A 13,194-nucleotide genomic window follows, 5' to 3' on the forward strand; every position below is an offset into this window, starting at 1 on the left:
ATATTCCTATTCCTGACTAATAAAAATGATCCTTCAAGAGTTTGAGCAGTTAGCCTGCTTTTGTACATATAGCAAACATCAAGACATGAATTGTGTGCAAAAAATAACAATTTTTTGGAGATTTTTATTTTGTATTTCTTTTCATGTTCAGTTTTAGGGATTCTGGTTCAAGAAAGATGGTGAATTCCTCAGTCTCTTGGGAGACTTAAAAAGCTTCTGTAGTATATTAAACCAGAAAGAAGAAACCCACATTGATTGGACTAAAAAAAGAAAAGTGCTGCAAAACAAGAACAAATAGTAGTCATGAGCAGTTTCTTTCCACATGACTGCTCCTGTGAATTCCTTCACTGTATCCTAACCTATAAGTTCATTAATGGTCAAACTGAATTATTTGAATAGTTCTTTACCCACAGATCTCCAAAATTAATCTCTTAAATTAGATATTGGAATCTTTTGCAAGGGGTTTGAACATTGAACATAATGATAATAATCTCATTTTTTCCTTCAGGACTACCTAGCATGTTATAACTTGACTAAGATTTCTTTCTTTCAAAAAATGTCATAGAGAAAGAAATTATTTTTAAAGACTTGGAAACTAGAAACCAGGGGCTAAGTTATGGTCCTAACAAAACTGCTCCCAGTAAAGGGACTTTAAAATTTCTTTAAAATAGAAAACTAGGGTGTGGTGATTGAGATTTATATGATTTAATTGAAATGTCCAGGTTTATTCTCATCATAGCTGTAATCCAGTCCCATAAATTAAGAATTTACACATTTTTACTTTTGTGAGAGAGTCTATTCCCAAGTATTCACATCATTGCACATGGTCAGGTTGTTGGGTTGTTTATCCTTTTGGCCAACCCTACTGTACTTTTTCAAACTAATATCACAACACAGAATCACAGAATTTTCAGGCTTGGAAGGGATCTTTTAGGGAGATCATTTAGTCTAACACCTTAGCCATGGCAGGGCCATTTGGAGCAATTGTCACAGGAACACATCCAGCTGAGTTTTGAATATCTCCAGAGCGGGAGGCTCCAAAACCTCCCTGGGCAGCCTGTTGCAGTGTTCTTGTTGAGGTGGAACTTGTTGTGTTTTAGTCTGTGGACATTGCTCCTCATCCTGTCATGTGCACCACTGAAAAGAGTCTGGCACCATCCTCTTGGCGCCTGCCTTTGAGAATTTATATGTATGGATGAAATCCCCTCTGTCTTCTCTAGAGTAAACAGGCCCAGCTCCTGGAGTCTCTCCTCATAAGAAAGATGCTCCAGTCCCCTCATCATCTCTGTGGCCTCTGCTGCACCCTCTTCTTGTCTGTCTGTACTGTCAGTACAGATGCTGTACTGACCAGCTCTGCATCTCTCTTGTCCTGAGGAGCCCAGAACTGAGCCCAGCATTCCAGGAACTGGGCCCAGCATTCCAGGTGTGGCCTCACTGAGGCTGAGTAGAGGCACAGGATCACCTCCCTGTGATAGCACCTGCTGGCCATGATCTTCCTAGTGCACCCCAGGATATGATGGGCTCTGCAGGCTGCAGGGGTGCTGCCAGTTCATGGTCAGCTTGTGACTGTCACTCACGTACCCAGGTCCATCTCTGCAGAGCTGCTTCCCCGCAGGTTAGTCCCCAGCCTGTTACTGGTACTTGGGGTTATTTTTCTCCAGGTGCAGAACCCTACACTTGCCTTTGTTGAACTTAATTCTCTCTGCCCAGTTCCCAGCCTGTCAAGGTCCCATGGGATGGCAGCACAGCCTTCAGGTCTATCAGCCATTCCCCTCGGTTTCGTATCATCAGCAAACTTGCTGAAGGTTCATTCGATCCCTTTGTCCAGAATGTTGACAAACAAGTTGAATAAGAGTGGGACAAGACTGAATAGTATGTTCAGTGAAGCACCCTTCTTTAGCCCATGGATAACCTTTGAAATATTGATGGCTTTTTCCTGTCCCTTAGCTGCAGCCTTTTGAAAGACAAGGTAGCAGTCTTACTTAAAAATTTTGTGAAGAACATAACAGGATTAGAGGAGTAGAAAACATGAGGAGATCAAAACATAGTCATGAAAACATCAGTCTTTACAGATATCTCTTTATGAGTTGTTAATTTAAGAACTGCAGTTTCTTTTAAAAATCTTTTTCCATAAGCAGAAATGCAACACAGTCAGCCTGACATAACAAATAGCTGCTGCAGTAATCATGATATTGTTTCTCAGCAGGTATTATAGCTGGGTACAACTAAAAATGCACATGAAACAAAATCATATTGTTTTTAATCACATAAGCATGTTTCAACGCTAATACATACATACAGGAGCAAAAGTACTATAGACTTATCTTCAGCTGAGCCTTCAGGATTCCTCATTTCTTGAGTTTCTTAGGCCAGAACATCCTTTTAAAAGAATACCTGCTGATTAAAAGAGTAACAACCTTTATGTGATGAAAACAGAAATTGGCTTTTAATAATTCGGAGTGAATAAAATTAAAGTATTCATATTCAAAGTTGTTGCTGTTTTCTGAAACCTGTAAGACATCCCTGGTTTTAAAACAAATGACTTTCTTTCCTGAAAATGTAAGCCTTATGAAATCCTGCAACTACATTACTTCTGTAGAAAGCTGAGTGTTTAATACCTATTCAATGTTTAATTTTCCTTTTTCTCACAATGAGAAAACATTTCTCATTTCAAAATTATAATGCTTTTAGAAGTAAATTTGAGTTCTGCAGTGATGCCAGAAGTCTGGACATTCTCTGGGAAGTGCTTATCCTCCTTACCTCACTGAGCTGGTTCCCCATGTATTTTTACTTTTCCAGAGGAGTCTCCTAACATTTAGTTGGGTTTTTCTACAGGAAGTATACTGCATCTGTCTGGATGCAGTTAACTTTCTTTGTAGCAGTCCATACAGTGCTGGGGTTTGCATTTTTGACCAGACAGTCTTGATAACAAACCAGTGATAACACACCAGTGTTTTGGTTCTTGGTAAGCAGTGTTTGCACAGTGTCAAGGTTTTCTCTCCATGACCCTACCGAAAAAAAAGGCCACTAGGAAGGGGGTGTGCAAGAGGCTGGGAGGGAACACAGCCGAGACACCTGACCCTGGCTGACCAGAGGGATGGTCCATACTGTATGATGTGCTCAGTCATAAAAGCTGAGAGAAAGGAGGAGGATGCAAGGGCATTAGTGGTGATGGCATTTATCTCACTGAGCAACTGCTACAGAGACTGAGGAAGTGGCTGGACACCTGCCTGCTGATGGGAAGTAATGAATGCATTTATTGTTTTGCTTTGCCTCAGCATAAAGTTTTTGCCTTTTTTATTAAACTGTCCTTATCTTGACCCAGGAGCTTTTTCCATCTTTTCTTCTCCTGGGCTATCTGTACTATTGTGGGTACAGGGGGAGAGACCAGCTGGGTGGGTGTTGGTCAGCCAGCAAGTGACAACATCTGGGCACTCACTGAAAACTCTCGCCAAACCAGACTGCAAATACATGCTCTTTCTTCACTCAGCCTGCCCATGCAGACTTGATTCTTGAATGTTGCTTGAGGAAGAGAAGCTAGTTATATAAAGGATAAAGTACTGTAACAATTGTTTTGGTTACTGCCTTTTCTTCAATTATAAGAATTTTTAAGCATTCTCTGTTGACCTGATTTAGTGCTCTGTAGCCTTTTGGAAGTGGAATGGACTTCGCTTTGCATTTTTAGCCTGCAGTATGCATTGTAAGTACTTTAAAAGGAAACGTGTTTTTTAACACAGAATTTCATCAACTGTAGAATAGAGTGTGAATTTCAGCATTTTTGGGATACAATGACAGCTGACTGTAAGAGATTTATATCTCATTCACATTAACTTCAGGGAATTGCAGTCCTTGAGTTGCAGGGAATCAAATCCCTGCAATTTAATGAAAATCACACCAGAATACTAAAAAACCACCCGCTAAATTGTATGAAGAATACATGATGGTTTGCATGTGACAGAAGTTTGAAAAATTACATAAGCAGCTCATAAAGCCAAGTTCTGTTTGGAAAAAATTACTTATGTACTTGTGAATTTAACATCACTGAAATTCACTCGGATGATGTCCTCAAAAATCACATGATCCATTTTGAATATTTTACTCTTATCTATGTAGCACATTCTCTCTTTCAAACTAATATGAAGATGGATACCACTCAATTTTTTTAGAGGTAGGGAGGAGAGATAGGGTTGGGTTGACCAGCTTCCTGAAATGATTTCAGTGTCCATCAGGATATTAGTGTGGGTTTCCACCCTTGAACAAAGGTACTCAGCTCAGCAGAGCACGCAAACACTTGCCTTTTTTATGCCTTTGTCTGTGAGCACTTCTTTCCGCCCTTCAGATGGCCCTTGCAGACACCATTGCATTGGGATACCACTGTGGTTTCCTGTGTCTTTACCTCAGACCTTAGTCAGGAGCCAGCTTTGGCTGCCTAGCCCTGCCAACACGGCAGCCTCCTCTTTGCAAAGTAATAGCTGTGGTTAAGACGTCATTCTTTGCAAATCAATTTTGGCAAGGATGACAGCTAAGGGCAGGAGCAGGACTGGTATTTATGGGCCTAAGCCATTCAATTGGGCTTTATCCTCCCTCTTATTAGCCTGGCTTTGTGGAAGGTAGATGGACTCACTTTAAAAGGATGAAACAACCTTTCATTTTGGTCTTTTCTTTTTGATCACAACAACAAAAGACCTGGGAAACTCTGATTAATTAGTATGGCTTGGGCTGATGAAAAGAATAAGGAATAAAGAATAAAATTGAAAGAAAAATGTCTAAAGCTTTGAGAGGAGTGGAAGCATGTAGTGCCAATACAGATTTGAAATACTTCTGTCTGTTTGTATAATTTTCTCAAGCTTTGCCTCTCATTGACATGAAGAACTAAGATGGCAAGACAAGTAGAGGGTTTTGTTTGGAGCATGATGATGCTGATAGTGGCTTCCTCTAAAAGTCAATTTGAATAATAAGAACCACTGTCATTCTATTATTGCAATGCACCTTACTGGCTGTGTATTTCATAGAATGAGATTGTATGTGAAGATAGTAGTAGAAATTTCCAGAGAGTTTGTGGTACTCATGCAGGTGGACTTGTAAGGACTAATTTCACATTCTAGCAAATGTTCTTCCAAATAGCTCAGACGTATTCCTATATCCTGAATTGAGAAAATTCATACTATGCATAAGTAAGTAAACCTTTCTGTTAGGACAGATGTTCTCTTAACCACAGGAGTTTGTTTTATGAATTGCACTTGGATTTTGGTTTCTACATACTTATAACTATTAGTTTCATGGGTCTCTATGCTTCCTTAAAGACATGATTTTCTGACTTTATGAATTGAAGACTTTTGGCAAGGTAGTTACAATTACTGAATCTAGGGCATGTTTGAACTGATTGCTGTGAAGGTGGAACAGCAAAAGATCAGTGTGAGAACTTTTTTAATGATGAAAATAAGATGTATCAAAATAGTTTTCTTTTTCTTGATTAAGTACTTTTGTTTCCATTGTGTGTGGGGAAAGAAATTTGCATAATTGTTTGAGATACTGCTACTGTAGTAATTCAGACTTTGCTGGTGTCTGATAGACATACTTGAAATATATATATTAGTTAAGAAGATTATCAGTTGAAAATACAATTGTATTTTTACTGAGAAATTTTTCTGAGGTGATAAAATACATTGATATTTAATGAAGCATGAAAGACTTAAATGAACCATGAAAGCAATAGTTAAACTAATTAACTGAGTCTGAAGCCTCTTAGAATGTGTACATTATGTGGGCTGTATGCTTGTTATTTCTGCCTGGTTAAACTGACAACTAGGATAACATTCTTACCTTTTAGGAGAAACAGCCTTAAACAGTATCTTGTTTTTAGTGTGAAGAGAGAAAAAAAAATTGTGCTCAGAATCTCAGGGACAATATTGTTTGAAAAATAGTAGTGTCCTTGAATGGTTGACTTTATCTGGGAAACAAAAACGTACTGAATGTGCCCGCAAGTTACTTAGAGTCCTGATTCCATACTGCAGTTTCTGAGGATCTTTCCATGTTAGCATTTGTCACCTGTTTTAAATGGGTATCACCATTAAACAGGCTGGCTTTTTTTTTTCCTTTTTCTTTTTCTTTTTCTTTTTCTTTTTCTTTTTCTTTTTCTTTTTCTTTTTCTTTTTCTTTTTCTTTTTCTTTTTCTTTTTCTTTTTCTTTTTCTTTTTCTTTTTCTTTTTCTTTTTCTGCTTCTTTTTCTGCTTCTTTTTCTTTTTCTGCTTCTTTTTCTGCTTCTTTTTCTTTTTCTTTTTCTGCTTCTTTTTCTGCTTCTTTTTCTGCTTCTTTTTCTTTTTCTGCTTCTTGTACATTTTGGTCTCTTAGAGGGGGAAAGATGTTTTTCTGAGAAAGAGCAGTCAAGTGCCTTGGATTATCTGTAGAGATTTAGAAAGGGACCCTCACGTGGTATTAGAGTTTAACATTAAACAACACCTTTATTGCATGCTTTTTTTGCTGAACTCATGCTATTACTGGAACATGACGTGCAGCACAGTCTGGCACTGACGTATTAGGTGGCAAAGACTGAGGGCTGGCCCATGCTGGAGGTAGAAAGCAATCTTCTTGCTCTTCTCTCCTCTGCTCCGGGCTCTTGCACAGAAGGCAGCAGGTTTTGCTTGGAGGATGTTGTCATAGAGCGCTGGAGTTAAGACAGCCTTCATCTACTGAGAATCTGTCCCCTCACCCTTGGTGCTCTGCTGCATCCCCTTTTATAAGTGAGTAAAGGACGCAGAAGGTCTTCCCTTTGCCTGGGACCTGGAGGAAGGAAAGGGTCTTCTTCCCATCACTGTCATGCAGGCAGGCTGACAGGAGAAACACATATAAGGTGTGCAACAAGGAAGACAGATAACAGTCCAGTGAACACAGCAAGAAATCAGAAATTATGTCTGAACAGAGGGTACCTTGCTGTGCTGATTTACTTCGATACGTGGAATGATAAGGTCTTTAGAGTAATGGATCTACATGTGCCCATAGTTGCAGATCGCAAAGCTCCTATGTGGTATTTTCAAAAACACTAAAAGCATTCAGATAACAGAAGCTATCTGAGCATATTTTAATTAAAATTGAGGGGAAAGAAAATCAGGAATAATGGAAAATATTTCTAGAATGTATTTCTAACATGAAGAAAAGCACAGATGTGCAGTGAAGTTTGAACAGTGCTAGAAGTTGTTGTGGCAGATGAAGTGTTACCTAGTACAGAGAATTATTTTTTCTAGAATGCTTTCTTGTTGCCCCTCCATAGTTGGCTGCATTGCAATCAGATGGTATAAACAAAAAGGTATTCTAACAAAACTGAATCACTTAATTTATTATGCAGATGACTGCAATGCTGTTAAAATGCTGGGCAAAGTGTTGCCCTATTGATGTCATTTGAGTCCTATAATTCACAATATATGAGGAAGTTTTAAAAATATTATTTTTTATTTGCTTCCCATATAATGCCAAATGTAAGTGAAAGTGTGGTCTGTGGTCTCATATATATACTGATATATGCTCTGTGTTCATTTAAGTCAGATTCAGGCAGTAATTGCCTGAATTGCAGTGGCACTGCAGCTGGAAGGTATTATCTCTTATTATCTCTAATTCCAATACAATTATCTTCTGTTCATTCAAACATCTGTAAATTTCCACTTTGATTATAATAGTACTTTTCTCTTTGTCTGTATTGTAGTGTTATTCTAAGAAGCTGTCCAATTCTGAAACTTAAAACAAGAAACTTGTTGGTTTTTTTTCCCCTGATAGTATTCACCATTACATTCATATATTGCACTTATAGTGGAATTTCTCTTTATTTGTACCAGTTATTTGATTATGAGGCTTGCCCAATGTATTAATATTTCAGAAATACAAACCAAATGGTCAGGCTAAATTTTGTAAATAGAAACTGGTTACTAATACTATGGAAAAGTGGTAGCACAAACTAAAGGTGTAAAGCTGTAAGTTTTCTGCAATAGAAAAGCACATACCATATTAGCCTAATAAGGACCAAAGCAGAAGTCATCTAATGTTACTGATAACAAATAGGGAGTTACTCATTGCAGCTAAAACATTTATATTTTAGTTCAGTTAAACATTAACTTGTGTGTGCACTAGTTAACTGATAACGTTTTATGCTTTATGCAAAATTAAAAAAAACAAAGTAGCTTTCTAAATAACTTTTTAGTAAGTGATAGGTCTTCCTGATATAGATAAAATGGTTTCAAAATTTGTATGAGATATTACAGATGTAGATCAAATTTAAAATCTTTATTTTACTATGTCTGTTCTTTCCTGAAAGTTTCCTGAACCTGACTGTTTCATAATATATTCTTAGTTTAGTCATTACAAGATCATTGTTTTCATTTGTTTAAATTTAGTGGTTAAAGTGTTCCATAGAAGTAGGTGATCTCATTGCTGTCTGCTCTAAACCAGCTAAGTTAATCACCTGTGAGGTATTGTTTTCACTGGTTGGTTCTGGATAATTTTTTACCTTGGTTCCAGTTGAAGGGAGACATTGTTTTTCGTTGTGCTTTGTCAGTCTCTTTTGTCTCTCAGCAGAGTTGCTGAAAGTACATGCTTGATTACTTCATACAAAGATTGCAAATAACATTGGAAATTAGTGCAAGTTAATTTACCAAATGCACTCTGATAGTGAAAAAAACTGCCTTTACAAGATTCAAAGCATGAAGAATCTTCAAAGTGCATACACAGTACTGTCTCTTAATACCATGCCATCTTATAATTCTGTTTAGTGTATTTTCTTGAGATTATTTTTATTGATTGTAAAGATCAGGTCTCTGTAAACAGTGGAGAACATGGGTTATCCACTACTAGTCAGATTAATGGTGTGTCTGACTTGGTGTTCAGAGTAGACACTGCCAGAGGATTTGGAGAAAGTCTGTTACTAAATGTTGTTTTTGAATGTGTTAAGAAAACCATAAGCTATGATCATAACCATAATGTTAAAAACAATGAGCTTCTGGGATCTTGATTTCAGGATTTTCTCCCTAACTACAAATCCTTTATTTTTTTGTTTTGTTTTGTTTTGTTCTTAAAGATAATAAGTGCTAAGAATCGCTGTTTCTCTAGCATGTAGTGGCTGTGTTGTGTATTGTAGTTGAGAAACTATGGTATTTTGTAAGACTTGCAACACAAATGATAATTCAGCAACTTTTTGAGTCATAGTTTAATAATTTACTTGTACTCTGAAAACTCCAGCTTGCATGCTATATAAAAAAGCTCATACCTAATAAACTTGTGACTGAGCTTTTGTCTAGTTCACCTAGAAACTTCCAGGTGTTCCAAAAAGATGTGGACTAAGAGTATGATGCCAGTTTGAAGAAGCCCAGACTTCCAAATCAGCAAAGATTTTTTTTTATATGGCCATAGAGGCAAATGACAATATTCCCCCTAGCCTGCCTTTTTAAAATATATTTGCTCCCCTTTGAAGCTTCAGTTTAACACACTTAAAGAAGGCTCAAAGGGGTCTGATATCCACCGCCCTGCAGCTAGTGTCTTTGTCTACATAGTTGTTGTGTAATAGAGTTTCTTAGATGGCTGTGGTAACAATAGAGAAGTGGTTGCTTAGTTTAAGGGCAAAGGGACAAGTGCTAGCTCTCTAGCAGTCATTAATAACATAATTGAAATTGCTGCAGGGGAAACCTGAAAACTTTGGTAGGCTCAAGGTGAGAGGGACTAAGATATTACCATTGGGAAGCATGTTTTCTATGCAAACATTTGAGTTTTTTGAGTTACCAGCCTCTGTGAAGCCCCTACCCCCTCCAAACAGGGGTGTAATGACCCTGCAGATATGGTGACAGACAGTAAAGGTGTATGTAGTAATTGGAGGCTGCAACATCCCGAGGATTAAATGTGTTGTCAAGAAAGGCCAAATGTGTTTTCAAACAGCCATGGTGAGTTTAATCTATGTGAAGAATATATTCACACAATCTGCCTTATTCCTATGGTCTCTGTCCTCTTCTGTATTTATGATCTTGCAACATGATTTTTTGCTTGTGCCCTTTTCTCCCCATTTTGGTGAACAGAGAGTCCACAGAAACAAGAGTGGAAGCCCCATACAAGGGAAACATTAAACCAACCATTTCTAAATCTCTTAACGTGTACATTTTCTGTGTATGTGTACACAGAAAATCCCCTAGGGAAATTAACTTTTGCTCTCTTGTTGTAATTCTTTTATTTATAGCCATTAATTTACGGCTGTTAGCTGTATAGCTCTAACAGTAACAAGAGAGAGGTTTTCAGATCACTTTAATAGCTTTGTTTCATAGCAATTAGTTCAGTAGCTATAGAATTTATTAATCAAAGAGATGTTTGAATTTGATCCGATGTTATGAATTTGGTATGTATGTAGTGTGTTTCAGAACACCTGACAATTAAAACTGGTTTTGCTTTTATGTGTTTTTTGTTGACCATGATTTATACATGGAAAACATAGTTTACAATTTCAAAGATTTGGTGAAGTAGTTTCATTTTTTAACCTGAGATACTTGGAAGAATGAACAAATGACTGCTCTTAACATAAAGAAACAGGCAAAGAAATTGGTTGATTTCAGTCAATATCTGATAAAAGAAAATGGTTTTTAAGTGAAACTGATTTTATATTGGACTCTTCCTCCAAAAAGTAAGAGAATTACATAAATTAAGAAAATCTTATCTAAAATTCTGTGTGTGTAAAGTACTTGTATTTTTCTGCATTCTTTGAATGTTCTTCAGAAGATTGCAGTGAAATAATTTTGCATTTCATGGTTGAGTGAAGCTTAGCTGTTACGCAACTATAGAGAATAAACAGGGAAAATAGCCTAATGAATGAGGAAGTAAATGGATTAAAATATTTCCTTTTTTTTTTACTGTTTCTACTTGTTAACTATTGCTGTTATATGTTGATAAGGAATGGTTTTGATTTATGTGTTATTATGTTTATTTAGAATAAAACACCTGCTCTGGTCAGCTGTAATTTTTACAATGAACTACTGTAAGACTGATTCCACCTCCTTAGTTGTTGTTGGCTTTATTGGAGTGTCTCCTGATCTATATGCTAATATAAAAGAAAAGAAACTCCTTCTTTTGCTTATTTAAAATATTGGCTTACATATTTTTCTTAGAATCTACAGTCATTTAAACCCAGTGGTATCCTCCTGAGAGTCTCCTGTTTATCTCAGCTGATGTGGATTCAAGGCATTGAGGAATTTCTAGTTGTCCTTTCACTATCCTGACATTTCCAGGCTTCGGGACAATGATACAGGAAACCTGGACTGAGGGCTCCTCTGGCACTCTGGGTATGTGATGCCATATGCTGATGCTGGAGGTAGTTATTTTGACATTTATCCAGAGCTTTTGAACACATGTTCTGACAGCTTGCCTTTCAGCAGCAGGCTCATGACAGGCCAGGTCCATGTTGTGCCTGTTTAACTTTATGCTAGCTCAGATGTGGTCTGTACTTTTGTAGTGAGCTTGAAGTCAGCATAAACTTCCAATCTTGTGCTCAGACTTAGTTCAGCATAGATGGGATTGTATGCTGCTGCCTGATTCAGATCAATTTGCTATTGTTCAGTGACTTGCAGGGCATGGACAAGGTATTAATGATGGTCTTTTGACACATTTATGCCTATATAAAGCAGCTGATGAAATGTTATGACTTTGCTTTTCACAGCAGCAGCATTTTTACTTTGCAATCTCTTTCAGTGGTGGGAGCTGATGATTTATTCTTCCGTGATAATCTTCCCTGCCTTCTTTTCAGTGGAAGAATTGTAATTTTTTGTCATAACAGCAAATGTTTGTCAGTGGTAAAAAGAAGAAAGCCTTTTGCTTCTGTTTCCACAAAGAAGTCCAGACAAATGTTCCTGAGGACTAGAGTCTTGCATAACACTTGTTTGTCATTCCAGTAATACAGTCTCCCCAAAGTACTTAATTTCACATGTTTTCCTTTCAATGGCTAGCAACCAGGCCATTTTTCTCATCATCCTTACCATAACAGAGCAAATTTTCTTACCTGCTGTTGGCATCCCTGAAGGTACTGTTTACACACAGATGATAATAGCAGACCCTGTAACTGAAAGGGAAACCAGGATGCATTGAGGATGCAACTTTCTGTATTTAACAGCACTGGTTTGGCACTACTCCCTTTTCTGTTTTTTCTGCTGGGATTTGTTTTTTTCCAACATGGAAGCTTCAAGCAGCTCAGATTTAGTAATGAGGAAATAGTAATTTCACTCTATTGTTGCAGATTGTTTGTTTTTGAGATGATTTATGGCCTTTCCCTAATGGAAATCTGACAAATGTACAGTCCTTGATTTCCTGATATTATAAATCAGATATTATTGCTACTACTGAAATTTGTTTCAAGTGGCCTTTAAGTAAAGGGTGTTAATGACATCATCGAGGAAAGGATCAGTATATATTTGGTACATTTTCTCAATGCTAAATAGTAGGTTGATTATAGAGTATTATTAGTATTCCATACATGCATCTATATATATAAACACATACATATACACATACACATATACATATATATATATATATGTATGCATGCATGTATGTATGTATGTATGCATACACACTCTGCAAGCATTACAACTGTATTTCAGTGTCAAACCCAGTTAGGTTTCCTACATTGTTAGAGTATACTTTAATATAATTTGGTGCAGAATATCTTTGGTTCTACATACTAAAGGCACTTTTCTAAAAAATAGCTAACTGAACATTTATGATACACAGACAAATATAGACGTATTATGTTGTATTATGTATTTTTATATTGTGAATGGGGCTTGTAAAGTTATTTCACCCCATCCAGCTTTTTGCTAAGAGGAGTAGTGTTCATGTTATTATCAGAGGCAATTTACTTTTTTTTGCCTAATGCTTGCTACTGGTTCCAGTTTAATTCTCTGTAATATTATAAAATCAGCTGCTGAGAAGCACATTGATTCGGCTTTATTGAGTTCAAAATATGTACTTTCTTTCTTCACAGGAAAGAAATTGAAATGCTTTCACTTTTTCTTTTGATTTAATTGAACATCTGTAGTGGGAACAGACTGTAATCCTACAAGAGCTTAAATGCTTTATTGTGGTGTCCACAGTGGGGTTGAGTGCAGAATCAGGAATTCTCTTTACGTGTTTGTCCTTGGAACTATTTGATCTGGAGGGAATTGAAGGATTTGGATTTTCTTC

At 37.0% G+C, this 13,194-nt stretch overlaps 1 protein-coding gene across 9 annotated transcripts in view; it reads left to right on the plus strand.

Annotated features, from left to right (window-relative positions):
* GLIS3 (GLIS family zinc finger 3) overlaps window positions 1-13,194 on the plus strand; it is a 157,363-nt gene that overhangs the window by 21,765 nt on the left and 122,404 nt on the right. For 3 of the 9 annotated variants that reach the window (XM_038123380.1, XM_038123382.1, XM_038123379.1), the window contains one exon: window positions 11,127-11,300. The exons of the other annotated variants lie outside the window; for them this stretch is intronic. In XM_038123380.1, the coding sequence (XP_037979308.1) occupies window positions 11,258-11,300 (43 nt within the window). In that variant the 5' untranslated portion in view covers window positions 11,127-11,257. The remainder of the gene's footprint in view (window positions 1-11,126; window positions 11,301-13,194) is intronic. 9 annotated transcript variants of the gene reach the window in all.

The sequence above is a fragment of the Motacilla alba genome, chromosome Z (genome assembly GCF_015832195.1).
Source record: "Motacilla alba alba isolate MOTALB_02 chromosome Z, Motacilla_alba_V1.0_pri, whole genome shotgun sequence".
Classification (NCBI taxonomy): Eukaryota; Metazoa; Chordata; class Aves; order Passeriformes; family Motacillidae; genus Motacilla; species Motacilla alba.